Below are 22788 nucleotides of genomic sequence, written 5' to 3'. Positions count from 1 at the left end.
CATTCAGACATAGAGCTGCAGTTCTGCCCCGCCCCTCTCTCTCTCCCCTGACTGGCTAACTGACTTTGATTGACAGCCGTGGGAACCAATGGCCCCGCGGCTGCGTCTCAGTCAATCAGGAGGGGAAGTCCTGGACGGCCAAGGGACTTATGGACATTGCTGGACAGAGATGGGGCTCAGGTATTTATTAGGGGGTGCTGGGCAGGCTGCTACACACAGAAGGTTTTTTTTTTTCTTAATGCGTAGAATGCATTAAGATAAAAAAAAACTTACTGACTTTACAATTCCTTTCAGGAGGGGGTTACCATGAGTATCCAGCAATGACTTGTTGATAGGCAGGGGATCTCATCCACCCCAAAAACAGACGAGGAGATCCAGCAGAGCAAACGTAAAGGGCATGTTAGGGAGTATATCCCCAAAGTAGTAAGTGACACCCTCCAGATATTATAGGGTCACTGTGTCACATAAGAGGAAGGACCATGGTAGAATATCCTCAGTGAAAGGGTCCTTTTTTAGATCGCATTAATGCTTTGAGTCTGCTGGCACTCTCCCACGCTGGCGAGATCGGTATCCCACTGGTATCCTACTCCTGAAGAAGCAATGAGCGAAACGCATTTAATTGGCTTCATGCATAACTAATGTCTCTATATACAGTATGTATATATCAGCACAAAGCACATGAGGAATAAGACAATTATACAACATTCTGAAAAATACATCAAATCCCTAAAAGAAAAATTAGGACTTTCAAGGTACCATACTAAAAAAAATTCATTTTAAAACATTTTTATTTTGCAAAAATGAGAAAGGTTTTAAAATGCAAACCCTAACACATAGGTAACAATAGTGAACATTACAGTTACATATTTCCCAGTGATTGATAATTATGCCCCCTGATGATCATAGGGGGGTTCCCATGTAGATATTACTGACGCATTTCACAGGACAATGCCTGTCCTCCTCAGGGAGAACTGGCATACGTTTCTGCTTTGAATGCTTAGATTGCATATATCTTGACCCTAAAATTAAAGAACCATGATCGCTGTGTATGAGAGGGACCCAGCCGTGCAGGAAAACTGTTGATACTGATGTTATATTACAGGGAGCACAAATATATAGATCCCTTCATAAGCTGTAAATGAGGAGAAAAAGGTGCATCCATCCAATGAGAACCCCCACATATCAGGGCTTAGTCCCTCAAAGTATCCTGGGAGTTAAAAAATAGCTGTTCCCAAAAGTGTACTAACAGGTCAGGCTGCTTAAGCAACATTTTGTTTATGTTATGGATCTGCCACTAGGGGGCACACACTGAAAATGTATACAATATATAATTAAATATGTCTGATTTTATTCTTTTGAAATAATAAAACTCTGTGATCTTAATTAAATATTTGTGGATTGTTTGTTAAGAGACAACATCAACAAGTCCAAAGTCCCTTTTTGTCACTGGTGACAAGTTTTTGTACCTTAAATAGGGATGGAGGTGTTAGATTATCTCTACTGTACCCCGCTGTGTTTTTCATCTGTATATGAGACAAAACAACTCAAATATGGGACAGCAAGCATGTAGAAGTGTACATCGTGTCAAGCATTGCTTTCAGGAAAATGTCACAATGGGGTTTATTCATTGAATGTTCACTGAGCTTAGAAAATAAGGGGAACCTTTGTTTACTTTAATTAAGCAATCATTTCTTAGGCCCCATGCACACAGGGCGTCAGAAAAAACAAGCTGCAGAGCCACTTCTAATGCCAGGAAAAAGCAGCTGTAAAAACGTGCTTATGGTCTTCTCCCCTCCGCTCTTCTTCCTTCGCTCTTCTCCCCTCTGGTCTTCTTCTTCTTCCTCCGGTCCTCCTCCGACGACTTCTCCGGTGATTATGCTGTCTCCGGCTATGCAGCTTGTTATATAGCCATTAAGGGCGTGGCCTCCCGGGGACGTCATTCGGAGACCCCTGCCCCTTATTATGACAAAAGGGGGCGGGATTTCCGGGTGACATCGCCGGGAGGCCACGCCCCTAATGGTTATATAACAAGCTGCATAGACCGGAGACGGCATAATCACTGGAGACATCGTCGGAGGAGGACCAGAGGAAGAAGAACAAGACAAGAGGGGAGAAGACCAGAGGGGAGAAGACCAGAGGGGAGAAGACCGGATGAAGATTTTTAATAAACTTCTCAAAACGTCTCCCGTCATTATTTACATACACTGCCTCTTATGGGGTGAATGAGTAGGGGTACAATGTACCCCATATCCATTCACATGGGGAGGGAGTCCGTGATCTGGGGGGCCCCGTGTTAAAGGGGGCCTCCAGATTCCGATAAGCCCCCTGCCCGCAGACCCCCACAACAACTGCCCAGGGTTGTAGGGAAGAGGCCCTTGTCCTCATCAACATGGGGCAAGGTGCTTTGGGGTGGGGGATGCAGAGCTCCCCCTGCACCAAAGCACCCACCTCCTATGTTGAGGGAGTGTGGCCTGGTATGGTCCAGGGAGGGTGGGGTCTGCTCGCTCGTCCCCTCCCCTTTCCTGGCCTGCCGGGCTGCATGCTCGGATAAGGGTCTGGTATGGATTCTTGGGGGGGCTCCATGCCGTTTTTTTCCCATTTTGGTGTGGAGTTCCCCCTCAAGATCTTTAGAGCACAAGTCGCACCACAAGTCGGATCATCCTGATCCGACTTGTGATGCGACTTCCATTCAAATCAATGGGCTCCCATAGGGAACCATTGATTTTCACATTAAAAAAAAAAAAACAGGAACGTTATTCAGCCTTTAGCAGCGTCAGACGTTTTTACAGCTCTGACGCTGGTCCTCAGAACATGCAGGCCCTGTTTTTTTTTTTGCAGCTTAAAAACACCTATGCCACTTGGAGCTCCTATGCTGTGTGTGCATGAGGCCATAGAATAACATGGAGGGGCGTTTTTAAGCTGCAAAGAAAAAACGTCTGACGCTCCTAACAGCAGCTGCAAAAACGTCCTGTGTGCATGGGGCCTTAGAATAAATCCAGATTGTACCAATTTCTCCCACATAGGGGGAGCACAGATTTGCCTTATTTACTAAAATTCACTTTGTAAAGTAAACAGTCTCGATTCTTTTGGTAATTCAACCCCGAGGTGTGCATACCACTGAAAATATACTGGTAGGGGGATCCTAAACCATGCATTTTGGGTATTTTGGATGATCTTTCAATTGAAGACATTCCTAAACAAGCCATAGGTAGAACACTCTTGCAGCCCCGCAAACTAATTCTCAGACACTGGAAGGCTGTCTATCCACCTTTGCTAAAGGAGTGGGTTTGCCAAATGGGAGATACGCTGCGTTTGTAGAAATATATTTTCCAATGCATAGGATGCCCGGGCAAATTTGATAAATTGTGGTCACCTTGTCTAGATACCCCAGGACTTTCTCCCGTTTAATTCATTTTGGGCCGCCTGCTTATTTAAAGGGTAATTCCACTTTCGTGGGGGGAAAAAATAGCAAATACAGAAAAATGAAAATATACAACTGCGACACAAGTCGTATTGTAATTTAATGTTATTAAACATTATCTTTCCTTTTTAATGTGCAGCCACTGTAATTTTCTGAAAATGAAATGCAATATGGCTACCTGGAGCTGTTCTGTACACAGAATGTGTACTGACCACACCCCCAGAAACATAATTTCCTGCTTGTGTGATTTGCTCACCAATTTTCCCAGAAGTCTGCCTAAGATACAAGTCAGATTTCTGGCATCCCCTGCAATAAAAATGTCATTTTTGGTGAGATACTTCTAATAGGAAATAAAGGCTAAAGGGATGAAGCAGCTTTCTCATTAGAGCCCTGCAGGTGCACAGCTGATTGATAATTATGAAACCACTCCCATTAGACTCACTTTCCCATGGATACAGACAATCACACAGGGATTTCTTCAGAATAACAAAAGGTAGGAATCTGCAACAAAGTTTTTTAAAATCCTTGTAATGTACAGAGATCAACCAGAGGGGAATGTTTTTTTTTCAACAAAAGTGGAGTTATGCTTTAAAACAACAATGGTTGCAGATAGTTCTGGTGAAACAACTGATTTTATGCTCCCAGGATGGATATAGGAGTAGAGGATATGGTCTTTTGAGTATGAGCCATGGTCTAAGTGGTGGTAATTGGAACTTTTGTTTTCGAAGTGTTTTTGATGTGCATACTCTGAAACATGTACTATTTTTTGATGTTCTGTTTTGTTTTTCTTTAATAAAAACTTTTATGCTCCATTCACACTTGTTACATGACATGTCGTTCCCCATATTTTCCAATGTTAACCATTCATATATGAGCGACTTAAAGTTGCAGCGACTTTAAAATAGTTCATGCACTACTTTGGTCCAACTTTCATGCAAGTTGCATGAAAGTCATACCTGAATGTTATACAATGCAACATGTGTGCAACATTTTCCCACTATCACTGGTCAAAGCCAAAGTAGTATCCAAGTTGCACCACATCCAAAGTTGCATCAAAGTTGCACTCCAAAGTCGGCGCAACATTGGAGTCGTACAAATGTGAATGGAGCCTTATTGGAGATAAAAAACGAAAAACTACCAGTGTTGCCCTTTAAAAAGAATTTGTGATAATTCTATTCCTTTTACTTGAATAACTGTGTGTCTTTTTAGGTCTAATCCACGATTTGTTTTTGTTAGTCATGCCATGCAGAAACTCACTGTGAGTAGGATCGATCCAGACTGAACTCTTCAGAATGAGCCCTACAGCACAGAGCAGGGAGAGAAACATCAACACCACATAGTCACAGACTTTTCTTTTTGAATTATGTATTGAATGTGCAGACAAAATAAAGAACTGCCAATTGCATTTCTGTACATCAGCGTCATGCAGCAAGCAGTGATCCCAAGAAGGAAAGGAAAAGGTGTTTTTACCGCTTTAGACCATGCACTAAGGGATGCAATGTATTAGAGCGAGTGCATTTTTCTGATGAGGATACATTACATAGGCATGCTGTTCTAAATGATTGTTGTAGTCCTGTGAATACTGTTCTTCTATGCAGGTTTGGTTTTCCCTAAAAGAAATAAAGCAGCAGTTCCTGAAAGCAAGCGTCCCAATCTCCCTTTGGATGAACCACCTCCTTTTACTAGCAGGCACAAATAGATGCCAACTGTACCTGATTTTTTAAGTCATCCACTGGACTTTAGGGATTTGTGCCAAAAATGTAACAGTTTATCTACCATGTCTGGTAGGGGAGAGAGGACAATCTTTGTCTCCTGCAGTTGCACTTTCATTTACAGGCATCCTTCTCACCCCACCCTGTGACTGGACAGAAAAGAGAGATAGCACACTGATAAATTAATCTCTATGTCACTTTGTTCTCTCCTATTAACATGCTCCTAGCACAAACATACCTGTACAGATCCTTGAGGTGCTTCTCCCTCTGAGCTCTGCTGTACAGTAGGCTGAGACCAAGTCAAATTCATGTACCTTCACTGATTGCATTTAAATCTGTATTAATGGTTTCAGAGCAGAATTACCTTTTGCTTTTTAACTACCTCCCACCCGTTGACAGCAGGCGGGAGGATCTGTTGTTCTGGGATGACATCATATGACGTCGAACCAGTCTCACAGCGCTCGTGCACTGGGACGCGGTGCAACCCTGATCTCGGTAACAAACCGATGATGCGGCTCTTTACACATGTGATCAGCTGTGTCCAATCTGATCACATGTAAACAAGGAAATATCGGTTATCGGATTTTCCTCTCTTACGCTGATATAGTGTGAGGAGAGGAGAGCCGATCAGCAGCATCTCACCATAGGGGAGACTTGTACAGATAATCAGGGCACTGATCATTAGTGCCCTGATTATCAATGCAGCTCCAACAGTGCCCAGCAGTGATGCCAGTCTGTGCCCATCAGTGAGGCCAATCTGTGCCCGTCAGTGATACATGTCAGTGCTGCCTTTTAGTGCCCATCAGTGCCTACACATCAGTGCCTCCCATTAGTACCTATCAGTGCCACCTATCCATGCCGCGTATCATTGCCCATAATGTCCGCCTATCAGTGGCCATCAGTGCCACCTATCATTGCTTATCAGAGCTGCATATTACTGCCTCCTCATCAGTACCCTCAGTACGGTCTCATCAGTGCCAGCTCATCAGTGCCCATCAGTGCAGCCTCATCAGTGCACATCAGTGAAAGAGAAAAAGCACCTATTTACAACATTTTCTGACAAAAACAAAACTTATTTTTTCGACATCTTCAGTCTTTTCTTTCTTTTTTTACCATAAAATAAAAAAACCAGCAGTGATTAAATACCACAAAAAGAAAGCTCTTTCTGTGTGAAACAAATGATAACAATTTAATTTGGGTACAGTGTTGCATGACTGCGCAATTGTCATGCCCACCCCCATGGATGCATAACCACTAAGCTCTCCACTGGCTCAGACTTCTCCTGACTTCTCCCAATTGTTGAGCCAATATGATATCCTCAACAAGAGACTATTTAACTGGTGATATACAATATATCTAAACTTTAAGATGACCTCTGATTAGAACTTCTCCAGATCCGATGGGCAGAAAATTACAGCTGTTGTATGAAGATATTGCTCACTATATGTTTATTGTTGGCTCGCCATTAAATATTTTCCTGAAGAAGCAGGCTGTTGCCCCGAGAAACACACCTGCGTAGAATGCAATTTATGGCGAGACAATCCACCACCCAACTGCAGCAGGGTGGACGGATAAGGATGACTATTGGGGAATTAGTGTGTTCTTATATAGAGCTATATGTATCTGTCTAATATCTGTTAAAAATCTCTTATCTGTATGGTTATAATGACTACTTTGCTTGCACAATAAAATCGCACTATATGTGCTTTTATGGTACCTTTAATGTCCCCTATCTAGTTTGTTAGAAACAGTTTTTGTGATCATGGTATCACTGTGCTTGATTGGCCAGCAAACCTGCCTGACCGAATCTCCATAGAGAATCTGTGAGGTATTGTCCAAAGGAAAATAAGAGACACCAGACCCAACAATGCAGATGAGCGGAAGGCCGCTATCAAAGCAACTTGGGCTTCTGTAACACCTCAGCAGCGTCACAGCCTGATCCCCTCCATGCCATGCCGCATTGATGCAGTAATTCATACTAAAGAAGCCCCGACCAAGTATTGAGTGCATACTATATTGTATATGGACAGACTTTTCAGTAAGCCAAAGTTTCTGTATTAAAAATCATTTTTTTTATTAGTCTTATGTAATATTCTCATTTTCTGAGATACTGAATTTGGGGTTTTCACTAGCTGTAAGCCATATTTATCGTATCATATTTATCGTATCATATTTATAAAAGAAAAAAATGCTTGAAATATATCACTTTGTGTGTAACGCATCTATATAAAATATATAGGTTTCACTTTTTGAAATAAATAAACTTTTTAAAGCTATTCTTATTTTTTGAGATGCACCTGTATACTCATTAGCAAACATACCTACCGCTAAGACCCCATTCACACACGGTAGTCTGTTGGCGGACTCCGTTTTTCTCAGCGGGGGGTTGATCCGCTGATCCCCCGCTGAGCAGGCGTATCCGCGCTGTGTGTGGAGACAGAGCTGTCAGGCCCCTATGCTTCTCTATGAGGGAATCGGATGGGAACGGACCGTCTGTCTGCTCTCATCCAATCCGCCAGACAGATGGAAAATAGGGTTTCCATCCGTCCGGATTTGACGGATTGGATCGGGTCTCCGCTGACATCCGATGCCCCATAGAAATGCATGGGGCATCCGTTCAGATCCGCCTAAAAAACGGACAGACGGATCTGATCGGTCCGCTTGTGTGAAAGGGGCCTAAAAGGGAATCTGAGAATGTTTGAAAGACCACTGCGCAAATACGGTGTAACATCAATTATGGGGTCTCTGCTAAAAAAATATATAATGTTTGAGCGTTCTAGAAAAAAATACTAATTTCAATTTTTAAACAAAAAGTTCCAGAATAGGCCTGGTCTCCAAGTGGCTAGAGCATTTCAGCAGTTGAATGCTTCAAGTTGGGATCTCACACGATTTTGCACATGCACATAAGAAATATTGACACAGTACTAAATTAACGAGGCATACAAAAATAAAATTATTTTGGCATTTCGTTTATGTCTTGGCTCTTACAAATACCTGTGTACCTGTCTCACTGATATAATACGCAGCTGTCAGACACGTTAATGACAATTACCAGGATATGCTCCTACTGCACAGTATGGTGCAAAGTCATTGGCAAAACGCCGACACAAAACAGTCACCGTGAACCGCTCTGTGCCTATTATGAAGATCAAACTGATTGGCTCCTTATGTATGTAAAGTATGTGCCGATCAGGATTTTGTTCGGGCACAAATCATTCTACTGCATAGAAATAACAGCATAATTTTAGTAAAGTAATGGAAGAAAATTAGAGGTCTACTTATAAGAAAGCCTAGAATATAACCCACGTCATTCTGCGCTGCTCGTTGACATAGAGCACATTTTGTTGTATATGTTCACTCAGTGGGATCGCTTATGACTTTTCAATTATGTGTTCTTTTACTTACACACAAAGGTACATTGTATGGGGAAAGAAAGAAAGAAAGAAAGAAAGAAAGAAAGAAAGAAAGAAAGAAAGAAAGAAAGAAAGAAAGAAAGAAAGAAAGAAAGAAAGAAAGAAAGAAAGAAAGAAAGAAAGAAAGAAAGAAAGAAAGAAAGAAAGAAAGAAAGAAAGAAAGAAAGAAAGAAAGAAAGAAAGAATAAAGAAAGAAAAATAAAGAAAGAAAGAGAAAGAAAGAAAGAAAAAATAAAGAAAGAAAGAGAGAGAAAGAAAAAATAAAGAAAGAAAGAGAAAGAAAGAAAGAGAAATAAAGAAAGAAAAAAAAATAAAGAAAGAAAGAAAGAAAAAATAAAGAAAGAAAGAGAGAGAAAGAAAGAAAGAAAGAAAGAAAGAAAGAAAGAAAGAAAGAAAGAAAGAAAGAAAGAAAGAAAGAAAGAGAGAGAGAGGTAGAAGGAAAGAAGAATGAAATAAGAGAGGGAGAGAGAGACAAACAGGAAATAATAAAGAGGCATACAATGGAACGGAGGTATAAGATAGTTTATGATGGGCACAATTTAAATAACACCCCTGAAATGAATAAATAAAACATTGTGTCCTGCCACTTTTGTTGCTGTGAAGAGGAAATGGCTGAGCAGACGGATCGATGGATAATGTACAATTCTTTGCAGACAGAATACTGATCCAGAAGTGCAGAACGCAGAGGGATTCTAGCAGAATAAGAAGATTGGATATGAGAAGGGGATGATGGAGGAGCTTTCCTTCTTTTACTGTCTCTACTTTCACTCGTCAGTCCCTCCCGGCAACCTATGTTACAATCACTAGACAACACAGAGTGGGCATCAAATAATGGGGAAAAAGCACATTATGATTTGGTCAAAGCAAAGTGAAGGGCAGTAACCCCAAGTGACCAATTAGATTTAAACTAAATAAAGTTTAGAGCAGTCAGAAAAATTAAAGAGGAATGCTAATTGGTTTTGGTGGATTATGGTATTTTACAGATCACTCATTAAAATTACACCTCATTTACACTAGAAAATGTTTGCAGTAATACATACCTCTCAACTTTCTGAGATGGGAATGAGGGACACATATTAGAAAAAGTATGTAGGCATAGGACACACCCCTGCCATGCCCCCTTTAAGGAGAATTGTACAAAAAAAAAAAAAAAGATTGGTTAAACTGACAAGTGCTTTTTTTTTTTTTTTTTTACCACTACTATTCCTTATATTGGCTTTTGGAAAGTAAAAAATGCGGCAATTTAGAAATTGGATGAAAGGGTTTAGCACTGGGAAACACTTTTTGATAGATAAATAGTGCATTTTATATACAATTATATAGATCAGACAAATATGAGGGGCAAATGCGGAGGAAAGAGGGACAGTCCCTCAAAATCAGGGACGGTTGGGAGCTATGACTGCCCCTGATTTGGAACAAAGTCCCTCTGTCCCTCTTTCCTCCTCATTTGTCCCTCATTTTGGTATGATTTATATAGTTTTATATGAAATACTAAACCTTTCATTAAAATTCTAAATTCTAAATTATTGTAAATTTCAAAAGCCAGTAAAAAGAACATTAGTGGTTAAAAAAAAAAGCACTTGTGGGTTTAACTAATATTTTTTTTGTTTAGTTCTCCTTTAAGGGGGCGTGGTAGAGGGTGTGTCCTATGCCTACAAATTTTTGCTAATCGGTTTCACATATTCCCATCACAAAAATTTGGTAGGCTTGGATAGGGGGGTATATGGGTTTACAGTGCTAGCAGCCTCCAAGGAGGAGGAACGCCACAGTAGTAGCATAAGCAGAGGATCTTCATAGTATCTCACCTGTTCTCGCTTCCTAGAATATGTTCACAGGCCCTGACATTCTTATGTAGCAATACATATGCTGAATACTATATGTGGCTTCTTTGCAGGGCCAGATTTACATCTCCAAAAGAAACAACAGTAAGGCCGACTTTTTTTGTTAATAAATTACCTCAAAGGTCTAAGAAATACAAAATTCCAGTAAAAAGAAACACAAAGTGAATTCTAGGGCAAAAAATGCAATAAACTACCCAAAGGTTTGGTAAAATATAAAAGATGAGGTTGCACCAAGTACAAAAATATCCAACAAATCAAAACTTAAAATTGTGTGAGCCCATGAAATGGAGACAGAGGAGGTCTTGTGCTACAGTTATTGCTCTCACTCTGGTATGTGTGGCAATATGTATCATGTGTATCGCAATCAACGTACAGTATATACTGTCCCTTTACTGGTTGTCACCCGCAACTGCCTAACTATCCACCACTACCACCACCATGTGGTAAATGTGATCTGGGAGTCCCCTCTGATCTGTGTACACGTCTGAGTCCTCCCAGTGCCACCTGTCTGCCACTATGTGCATTGGGGGTTACCCCTGGGTATTAATGTGGGCCACCGCTGGGTAAGCTCTGATTGTGTGCACCTACCTATGTACTCTATACTACTGTATGTGATCATACTTGGGGCCCCTCTGATCTTTATGTAGTAAGGGAGGGTTGCAGGTAACTAGGGTGTAAAAGGACATGTTTAGGAGGAGCGCTTTTGGGGGGGGGGGGATAACCTGTGCTGGAGGGGGGGATTGGATTTGAAATCCCCTTAACCCACCTTTTAGCACAAGTCCTCTCCCCTCCCAAAGCATCACTACTGTACGTATCTCAATTTCCCCAGCCCCCAACACAAATCCATTTCCCTCCCAAAGCAACCCCCCCCCAATATGTATCTTATTCCCCCCAGCACAAGTCCGCTCCCCTCCCAAAGTACTCCCCAGTATGTATCTGGACCTCCCGCACAAGTTCACTCCCTTACAAAGGAATCCCCCGAGCACATATCCGCCCCCCCCACCCCACCTTCTGGCACAGGTCCTTTCCCCTCCCTCAGTGCGTATCTGACCCCACCAGCACAATTCCACACCCCTCCTAAAGCACCCTCCCAGTATGTATTTGACCCCCCCAAGCACAAGTTTACTCCCCTCTCAAAGTGCCCCCCCAGCACATACATTATATGCCCCCTACCCCACCTCCTAGCACAAGTCCAGGCCCCTCCCAAGGCACCTCCCCAGTATGTATCAGACACCTTAGCAGGAGTCTACTTCCTTCTCAAAGTGCCCCCCAAGCACATATCTGCCCCACTTTCTAGCACAAGTTCTCTTCCCTCCTAAAGCACCCCCCCAGTACATGGAGGACTCCCCAAAGCCCCCAGCACAAGTCCACTTCCCTCTCAAAGTGCCCCCTAGCACTTATTCGATCCCCTCCTCTGCCCCGCCTTCTAGCACAAGTCCTTTCCCCTTCCAAAGCACCCCCAGTACATATCTGACCCCCCACGACCCCTCCTTCAAGCACAAGTCCTCTACCTCCCAAAGCTACCCCCCCCCCCAGCACATACCCAAAGCCTGGGTTTTGTTAAACCAGGCCCCTTAAGCCCCTCCCGGTGTAACTTAGGCCACACCCATTTTTTTCCACAGTGCAAAGTGCACCGCAGGTTTCTACCTTCCCCAAGTGTCCCTCATTCTCAAGTTTGAAAGTTAGGAGCTATGCTAACATCACCACCATAAATGCACAGTATAGTTCCAACACTTGATAGATTAAACTTTATTACTGCTCACTGTTGCACTTGAGGTGGCCTTGCTACTGTTTACGCTGATCTGGACCCCAAACGTCATCTTTGAATAACAAATTGTATTATTACCATTGTTAATCAATTTTAATTTAGCATTTAAGAATTTAGCATTTCTTGACAAAATACAGGGCTTTTTTTCAGAGGGAACGCGGGGGAACGCAGTTCCGGCACCTCTAGGACTGAATGTATGTAATGGCAAGGGGTGCTGGAGGTGTGCTGCAGGGTCTGTTGATGCTGGTTACTGGGGATCTATTGTCACTGGAGGGAATCAATTATTGCAGGGGGGTCTGTTGCTGGGGAGAACTGTTGTTGCCGGCAGGGGATCTATTGTTGCCAAGGGTGGGTCTTATGTTGCTGGGGGGTCAGTCATTTCTGGGAGGGATCTACTGTTGAGGAAGAGGTCTATTGTTGCTGGCTGCTGGAAGATCTGTTGTTGCTTCCGGGGGTCTATTGTTGCTGAGGAAGGGGTGGTATTTTCTTGTAGGTGGTCCATTGTTGCTGGGGGGGGTCTATTCTTCCAGAGGGTCTGCTGATGCTGGCTGCAAGGAGATCTGTTGTTGCTGCTAGGGAGGGGGGTGTTTTGTTGTGAGTGGTCCATTGTTGCTGGCTGCAGGGGATCTATTCTACTGCTTTTCTTGTTATCATTAACAAGCTCAATACAAATTAGTTAGTACTACAAATGTTACTGTATTATCTAAAAGGGGTGGTCTTGGGAGGTGGGTAATGGGTGGAACCAAGAAACGGTGCTCGGAGGTGGGTAGGGGCGGAGACAAGGGGTGACTTATAAAGGGGGAGTTCCGGCACCTATTCTCTGAGAAAAAAAGCCCTGACAAAATATAAACATAATAAAACTTCCAGAGCGTTGTATACTTCTGACGCAGTAGGTGTGAATAATATATTTTCCTCTCTGGTTAGGTTTATTATCGAAACAGCTCAAATTCAAGTTTGGGGAATTTGTTTACTATGATTTCAAGTAAAAAACTTTATCCATCATTTGGAAGGGACAGTTGATATCCTAAAAATGTAGTTGCGTACTGCCTACCAGTTCAAAGGAGCTGAAGCCAAGCCTGGGTGCATTGTTCTAAATACGGATGAAAAAAAAAACCCTGCAAAATTCTTATATGACTCTGAAGCTGGTCACAATGTTACAATCAGATTGTGCAGCCTCCCTTAGATATACCAAAATTACTTGGTACTGCATGACTGGATTAGGACCACAGTTTGGAAGTTGTTGGTAACCCTGAAGGAAATTGAACAAGGATTATACAATCAGATTATAAAGGGTGTGGACAGTCTAAAGCGAAATTCCGGTCAGTTTGTTTGTTTTTTCTTAAAAAAACACTGCTGCGATAGTCGCAGGTTATCTAATCCAATTTGTAGATGCATGTTGGAAATTGAATCTTTATTTGTTATATAGTTATGCAATGTACTCACAGTCACCTCTGTAACAAGAATGCTCCCATCTTCAGTGTGGGCATCTGAAGCCCGCTCGTAGCTGCTTCCAGGATATGGTGCTGTTCGCTACCCAGCATGCACCTCCTGATCTAGCACATGCACAGTGCGTACAAAGCACAGTGAACTCTTTGAAGCCAAGGAGGATGCCCATTGACTCCTGTGATTGATGGCACTTCTATCCCAGGAGCCAACTGGAGGCTGGATATGACGTACCTCAATGCGGCGAGGTTCAGCGGAAGTGGAGCTATTTACTGACCAAAAAAGGATTTCCCCACATTAATGGGACTGTGATTACCAAACTTCTAAAATAGGGGCGTACTTTGCTTTAAAGTAGACCACACCAAAAATCGCAGCAGTATGCAACTCTGCATTCTGATATGAACTCATCTTACATTCAATAGTTAACCACTTGCATATATGCAGTACATATGCTACAACAGGTCAGCTCTATTGCGCGAAATGACATCCCTGTACGTTGTTTCGTGCAATAGCCAGCGGGGGCATGGGCGTGTGCCAATTGGGGTAGCCAAGGGGTAGCCAATCAGTGGGTTCGTTGGACGCGATGTCCGCCAGCCACCCGCGATCACTCCCCAGAGAGACAGAACAGCGGTCTGCCTATGTAAACAAGGCAGAACGCCTTTCTTTCACAGATGAACACAGGGATCCTGTGTTCCTGCTATTTAGGAACACAGATCTCGATGTTCATCTAGTGAGTACATCCCCCACACAGTTAGAAAGCACCCCCTATGGACACACGTAACCCTTTGATCGCCCCTGGTGTTATCCCCTTCCCTGTTAGTGTCATTAATACAGTAACAGTGCATATTTTTAGCACTGTCCGCTGCAATGTCGTAACCCCGCTAAAAATCGCTGATTGCTGGCGCTGCCATTACCAGTACAAAAAATAAATAAGTAAATAAAAATGCCAAAAATCTATCCCCTAGTTTGTAGATGCGGCAACTTTTGTGCAAACCAATCAATATACACTTATTGGTATTTTTTTTTTTTTACCAAAAATATGTAGCAGAATACATTTTGGCCTAAAATGATGAAACATTTTCATTTTTTTAAATTTTTTTTATTTATTATATATTTACGGTTTACTGCCTGTGTTTTACAGCAGAAAGTAAAAAATGATCGTACGATCGCTCCGTAAGCCGTATTTTTCCCTAAGATATTCTGATCATGTGTATGGGGTTTAAGTGAACAGGAAGACAGTTAAGGGCAATAATAATTCTTCCTCCAAGTCATCTCCAGTTCTAGTAACATTTTTAGAAGTACACATACAGTATATGACTAATTGCCTTTCACATTTACTTGTATAATGCGAGTTTATTTATGGTAAAGGACAGAAATTGAAATACAAATCCACCCACAAGCTGCAACCGCAATAGAATAATGGTATGTAAAATTGTGCCGGGGATGTATGTAGGGGAAGGAGGGGCAGGTTGCTTGGTTGCAATAACTGCGAATGGGAAACATTATCCGCGTACTGCTTTTTTTCTTAAGGGGGTCCTCAACTTAGCGTTGTTTTTAGCTAAACCACATTATTTTTTGGAACAAGTATGAAAGCAGGCCTTTGGACCGCCTGTATTTGTAGGAGGAGTCTGGGGGTATATATCTCTCCTCCTCTGGCAGGCACGTGTCGGTTTGTTTCCTTCTGGTTCTCTCCCACCTGTATCCCCCCCCTGTTATTTTTTTCCTATTTTCAGTCACCTGTATACTTAGAGTATGCCCTCTCTTAGATATACTGACCAGCATGATTTTGGAACACTTCAGGATTTGGTAGTTACAGATATCTAATTTCTGGTTGAAGACTCAGACTACAAATAAAATCTTTTAACCCCCCCCCCTCAAAATAAAAAGTGATAGAGAAAGGGGGGGGGCAGAAAAGCATAATTTCCCCTTTTGGGTGAAGTTCTGCTTTAAAACTTCTGGAACAAAATCATTTTGGGGGGGATAAGACCAAAACTGAACTTCATGGTTACATGACTAACAACTATGTTAGGAAAGAGCTCAACAAGGCCTATGAAGAGCAGCACACTATACCTACTGTGATGCATGGAGGTGGATCTTTGCTGTTTCAGGTGTGTGTGTGTTAGACAAAATTCATGGTAAGATGAAAACCGCATAAGGGCTCTTTTCACACGGTCCGCCTCCGTCGGCTGACTCCGTGCAGGCAGGTGACAGCTCCCTCTCCACTCTGTGTGCAGAGAGGGAGGTGTCAGAGCCCCGCTGCTCTCTATGGGGGAATCAGATGAGAACGAACCGCCTGTCCGCTCTCATCCAATCCGATCCCCTGAACGGATGGAAAATAGGGTTTTTTTCACAGACAGGATCGGATGAGGATGGGAGGGGGCGCCAGCGGACATGTCACCTCTGACATCCGCTGCTTCTTAGGGATGCATGGAGGATCCGAGCAGGTCCGCCTAAAAAGCTGACAGGTGGATCTGATTGGATCGTTCGTGTGAAAGGGGCCTAAAGCGTGTTGGAAAAAAGGAAGGTTCTGGAGTGACCATTACAATCTCCTGATCTTAGCATCATACTTCCATACCATCCTGGTTTCTGTGGTACTGTCCTGGCATTTGGACTAAATCCCAGGGTCCTGTGCAATTACCCAATGCCCCGTATCGGGCACTAGAACACACAATGCAGCATCCAGTGCCCGCGCTGGCAGAACTACCGCTATAGTAGCCCATACGGCTGCAGGTAAATTGTGCAAGACGTTTGTCAGCACGGCCCCGCAATCTATTGCAGAGAAAGCTCAGCCAATTCACTTGTAAACAAACAGCCGGCATTGTAAGTATTTTTTTTACTACTTACTTCCTCTGGGACTCTGACTAATGACATCATGTAATGCAGAGTACAGTAGGGAAGGTGAACACGGAAAGCCTTCCTCTGCAGACTTCTTGTTTACAAGCTACAGCAGCAATTGGCTGAGCTGTCACTGCAATCGTGGTCTGAAAGGGCCAGGGTCATTCATTAGCCCTGCTGTATGGTACATACCCCACATTGTACCGGTGCAGTCTGTAAGGGTCCTGTTGTATGGTACATACCCCACATTGTACCAGTGCAGTCTGTAAGGGTCCTGCTGTATGGTACATACCCCACATTGTACCAGTGCAGTCTGTAAGGGTGCTGCTGTATGGTACATACCCCACATTGTACCAGTGCAGTCTGTAAGGGTCCTGCTGTATGGTACATACCCCACATTGTACCAGTGCAGTCTGTAAGGGTCCTGCTGTATGGTACATACCCCACATTGTACCAGTGCAGTCTGTAAGGGTCCTGCTGTATGGTACATACCCCACATTGTACCAGTGCAGTCTGTAAAGGTCCTGCTGTATGGTACATACCCCACATTGTACCAGTGCAGTCTGTAAAGGTCCTGCTGTATGGTACATACCCCACATTCTACCAGTGCAGTCTGTAAGGGTCCTGCTGTATGGTGCATACCCCACATTGTACCAGTGCAGTCTGTAAGGGTCCTGCTGTATGGTACATACACAACATTCTACCAGTGCAGTCTGTAAGGGTCCTGCTGTATGGTACATACCCCACATTCAACAAGTGCAGTCTGTAAGGGTCCTGCTGTATGGTACATACCCCACATTCTACCAGTGCAGTCTGTAAGGGTCCTGCTGTATGGTACATACCCCACATTGTACCAGTGCAGTCTGTAAGGGTCCTGCTGTATGGTACATACCCCACATTCTACCAGTGCAATCTGTAAGGGCGCTGCTGTATGGTACATACCCCACATTCAACAAGTGCAGTCTGTAAGGGTCCTGCTGTATGGTACATACCCCACATTCTACCAGTGCAGTCTGTAAGGGTCCTGCTGTATGGTACATACCCCACATTGTACCAGTGCAGTCTGTAAGGGTCCTGCTGTATGGTACATACCCCACATTGTACCAGTGCAGTCTGTAAGGGCGCTGCTGTATGGTACATACCCCACATTCTACCAGTGCAGTCTGTAAGGGTCCTGCTGTATGGTACATACTCCACATTCTACCAGTGCAGTCTGTAAGGGTGCTGCTGTATGGTATATACCCCAAATTCTACCAGTGTAGTCTGCAAGGGTCCCGCTGTTTTATGGTACATACCCCACATTGTACCAGTGCAGTCTGTAAGGGTGCTGCTGTATGGTACATACCCCACATTCTACCAGTGCAGTCTGTAAGGGTGCTGCTGTATGGTACATACCCCACATTGTACCAGTGCAGGCTGTAAGGGTCCTGCTGTATGGTACATACCCCACATTCTACCAGTGCAGTCTGTAAGGGTGCTGCTGTATGGTAAATACCCCACATTCTACCAGTGCAGTCTGTAAGGGTCCTGCTGTTTGGTACATACCCCACATTCTACCAGTGCAGTCTGTAAGGGTGCTGCTGTATGGTAAATACCCCACATTGTACCAGTGCAGTCTGTAAGGGTCCTGCTGTATGGTACATACCCCACATTCTACCAGTGCAGTCTGTAAGGGTCCTGCTGTATGGTACATACTCCACATTCTACCAGTGCAGTCTGTAAGGGTGCTGCTGTATGGTATATACCCCAAATTCTACCAGTGTAGTCTGCAAGGGTCCTGCTGTTTTATGGTACATACCCCACATTGTACCAGTGCAGTCTGTAAGGGTGCTGCTGTATGGTACATACCCCACATTCTACCAGTGCAGTCTGTAAGGGCGCTGCTGTATGGTAAATACCCCACATTGTACCAGTGCAGTCTGTAAGGGTCCTGCTGTATGGTACATACCCCACATTCTACCAGTGCAGTCTGTAAGGGTCCTGCTGTATGGTACATACCCCACATTGTACCAGTGCAGTCTGTAAGGGTCCTGCTGTATTGTACATATCATACACTGTCTGGTGCAGAGTGGAAGTTAGTGATTTCTCATGCGCCAGGTGTCAGGCTGCCCATCTGTGGAATAAGGTATTGGGGCAATTAGCAGAAGTAAAAATACTTCTTAATATGGAAAGCTTAGATTTTCTGCTCCTGATATCCAAATATACTGTGGGGTTTTCCAGGCTCTGCAAGTCATTTTCATCAGAATTAAGTAAGATAAATTTGGTGAGCCAGCAAAAAAAGGCCACGGGATCAAGTCAATATAAACTGTGTTAATGATCAGGAAACCATTAAAGTGCAACTCTCACTTTGTAAAAAATTAATCCTGCATCCTCCTTCTTTGTGTGGATGGAAGAATCGGTTCCTTTTTTTTTTGTTTAGACTAACAGTTAATGGCTGGCTTAAAGCAGTATTAAAGACAAAAGCTAACATTTACATATAGCAGCTTACCAGTTCTTTGATGGGATTGCAGCATTAGTTTTCTTTTTAGGCTTTCTTTCTTCTATTTTCTATTTTTGGTGATCTGGCCAGTAAGTCTGTTTTTCAAAAGAACAAGCTCTTACAAGCAGTTTCAGGGATGAAACAAATCGTTTGCTTGCAATGATCAGCTTTTATTTTTTTATGTAAAACCTTTATCCCAAAGAAAAACGCTGTAACTGCTTTTAAAGTTTTAGCTGGCTTGAATTTGATGGTGTATTTAAAATAGAACTAAGCCCTCCTATCCTTTTCAGCCAAGGAAGCTGCTATCTTAACCTCTGTTTTGCCTGTAGCTGCCGTGGTACTGCACATGTGATCAGTTATGACACCAGGCATTTGATGGTTTGACAGTCTGGTTGTGAGCACAAGCAAACACAACAGTTACATTACTGCCATTAAACTGTTTTTTTAAACTATTAAATCAATGGGTTTAGTTCCACTTTAAATTAGCTAGAACATCCAACACTCCTCCCAGACCAACAATGCTGTTTTTCAAATGTGCCCCCCATGCTTCTTCATTCAGAGTAGGGCACTCTAATACTGGAGGTGTGTTACTGGGCAGAATACCCGGTGAAAAATGATGGGTAAACTGCAAAATATTACATTTTTGGTTTTAGGTTTAACCACTTGCCGACCAGCTGCCATATAATGGCAGCAGGTTCCCGCAAAACGCCGTACCTGTATGGCGGTTTGCAGTAGCATTCCTGGGAGCACACGCGCTCACTCGCCAGAGGGGAAGGGCACCCATAGGGCACCCGCGATCGCTCCACGTCAAGACAGAACAGCGGTCTGCTGTTGTTCTCTCAGGAATCAATGCAGAGCTCCTGTGTTCTTCTTATTTAGGAACAGAGGTCTCTGTATTGATTTCACAAGCCCATCCCCCCTCACAGTTAGAGAACACCCCCTTGGCTCACAATAAAACCCTTTGATCACCCCTGGGTTAACCCCTTCCCTGACAGTGTCATTATTACAGTAACAGTGCACATTGTTTAGCACTGATTACTGTAGTAATGTCACTGGTCCCCCCAAAAGTGTAAAAAATGTCAGTTAGGTGTCCGATCTGTCCGCCGCAATGTTGCAGTCCCTCTAAAAATAGCAGATCGCCGCCATTACTGGTAAAAATAAATAAATAGATAAATAAAAATGACAAATGTTTCCCCTAGTTTGAAGACGCAATAACTTTTGTGTAAACCAGTCAAAATACACTTATTGGGATTGTTTTTACCAAAAATATGTAGCAGAATACAAATTGGCCTAAAATGATGAAAAAATTTTGATTTTGACATTTTTTTTATTGGGAATGTTATATAGGAGAAAGTAAAAATTATAATTTTTTTTTTTCAGAATTGTCACATATTTTTGTTTATAGTGCAAAAAATAAAAATCACAGAGGTGATCAAATACCATCAAAAGAAAGCTCTATTTGTGGGAAAAAAAAGGATCTCAATTTTATTTGGGTACAGCATTGCACAACCGTACAATTATCCGTTAAAGTAACAGTGCCGAACCGCAAAAAATGTCCTGGTCATTAAGGGAGAAAACCTTCCGGTCCAGAATGGTTAATACTGCTTTAAGTATTTGGTGTCATCTCCTGTGATGGGAAGTGGAAATTAGTTTTAAGAACTGTAAATACTGAACTGAAATCTAGGGTCTATGCAGATAGAGAAGACATAACCATATCTGGTTTTAGATTCAGGTGTCGTAGAGAGTACAGAGCACCGCAGTAATCCGGGTAGATAGTGATTTCATAGAAACATTCAGTATGAATCTTCACCTTCTAATGAGCAAATTTCTGTTTGTGAGAGGAGTATGCATTATAAAACTTACATAAAACGAAAATATGTTCAGCGGTGGAACTACCGCCATAACAGCCCACGCAGGCCTGACTGTTGACCGCAGGCTTAGTTTTCCCCCAAAGCTTAACCTGACACATTTTATATTCCACTGACCAGGCACGCTATGATTCACACTCCTTATTGTACGCTCTGTTGTACATTGTATTGTCCTGATTGCCAAACTCTATGTCAGGGGTGTCCAACCTTTTGACCTTCCTGGACCACATTGGAAGAAGAGGAATTGTCTTGGGCCACACATATCTAACAATAAGGATAGCTGATGAGCAGATCACAATTTAATGAATATTGATATAGATTATGTACCTATTGGAGTAATATAAAAATAAAAGAGGGCAACATATAACCAGTGTAATATTTAACACAGTTTTTGATAATTAACGCATCAATATCTGGTCCCATGGATGGATTAGCAATTCTCAATGAATTCTCAAGGTGCTCATCAGAGATTTTGGCTCTAATTTTGCCCTTTCCGGTGCTTTATCCTTGTAAATAGTTGCCCAAAATATTTTTCATGGCGAGTCTCCAAGACTGGGATGGCCTCCCCCCTTCCCCTTCCCTTCCTTCTCCCAAAATGGTCTAAAAGTTATCAGTGGTGTACCCCAAGGTTCAGTGTTGGGACCCTTACTTTTTAATATCTTTATAAATGATATAGGATCTGGGATTAAAAGTAGCATTTCAGTCTTTGCAGATGACACCAAGCTTTGCAGTGGAATAACTTCCTTACAGGATGTCTCCAACTTACAATCTGACCTCAATGCACTGTTTCATTGGGCAACTATGTGGTAAATGAGGTTTAATGTTGATAAATATAAAGTTATGCACTTGGGGGCTAAGAATATGCATGCATCATACATACTAGGTGGAGTAGAACTGGGGGAATCCATAGCGGAGAAGGATCTGGGTATTCTGGTAGATCATATGCTTAATAATAGCATGCAATGCCAAGCTGCTGTTTCCAAAGCAAGCAAAGTCCTTTCTTGTATTAACAGAGGCATGGACTCCAGAGAGAGAGATATAATTTCGCCCCTGTACAAATCATTATTAAGACTTCATCTGAAATATGCAGTTCAGTTTTGGGCACCAGTTCTTAAAAAGGATATTGGGGAACTGGTGAAAGTGCAGAGAAGGGCAACCAAGCTGATAAGAGGCATGGAGGAGGAACTGAATTTATTCTCTCTTGAGAAGAGGAGATTAAGGGGGGGGGGGGGGGGGGATATGATCAACATGTATAAATACAAAGGGGTCCATATAGTGAACTTGAGTTTGAGTGGTTCACTTTAAGGTCAACACAGAGGACAAGCGGGCACTCTCTACGTCTAGAGGAAAACAGATCTCGTCTCCAAATACGGAAAGGTTTCTTCACCATAAGAGCTGTGAAAATGTGGAATAGACTACCTCCAGAGGTGGTTCTGGCTAGCTCACTAGATTGCTTTAAAAAAGGTCTGGATTCTTTCCTAGGTGTACATAATATAAATGGGTACTAAAATTTGTTTTAGGTAAAGTTGATCCAGGGAATATCCGATTGCCTCTCAGGGGATCAGGAAGGAATTTTTTTCCCCTGCTGTAGCAAATTGGATCATGCTTTGCTGGGGTTCATTTTCGCCTTCCTCTGGATCAACAGCGGGTATAGGATTGTGTATATGGGATTGTATGGTAGGGTTTTCAATACTGTTTTTTTTTTTTTTTTTTTTATGGTTGAACCGGATGGACTTGTGTCTTTTTTCAACCTAACTATGTAACTATGTAACCCCCCCCCCCTATTTTTTTTTTATTTATTCTTCTCTCTGCCTTGGAACTGGCATTTTACCCACAAGCTAGAGAGGTCCCATAGACTACTGAATGTGTTCTTTAGCTCTATGGTCCCCAGCTTAAGGGCTCCCCCCCACCTTTTTTTTTTTTGGACATGAAACATAACGCAATTTCAGGCATAGCTTTGCTATTTGATTGACTATTAACAGTGGCGGAGCCAGAGGGCTAGCTGGGG

General features: G+C 42.8%; 1 protein-coding gene across 6 annotated transcripts in view; it reads right to left on the bottom strand.

Annotated features, from left to right (window-relative positions):
* Positions 1 to 22788, bottom strand: part of KCNT1 (potassium sodium-activated channel subfamily T member 1) — a 659112-nt gene that overhangs the window by 221309 nt on the left and 415015 nt on the right. Inside the window, exon 2 of one of the 6 annotated variants that reach the window (XM_082263650.1) lies at positions 4679 to 4720. The exons of the other annotated variants lie outside the window; for them this stretch is intronic. Within the exon in view, the coding sequence (XP_082119776.1) occupies positions 4679 to 4720 (42 nt within the window). The remainder of the gene's footprint in view (positions 1 to 4678; positions 4721 to 22788) is intronic. 6 annotated transcript variants of the gene reach the window in all.

The sequence above is a fragment of the Pelophylax lessonae genome, assembly GCF_965119305.1.
Source record: "Pelophylax lessonae genome assembly, chromosome: 7".
Lineage (NCBI taxonomy): Eukaryota > Metazoa > Chordata > Amphibia > Anura > Ranidae > Pelophylax > Pelophylax lessonae.
This window is presented reverse-complemented; position numbering and strand designations above follow the sequence as displayed.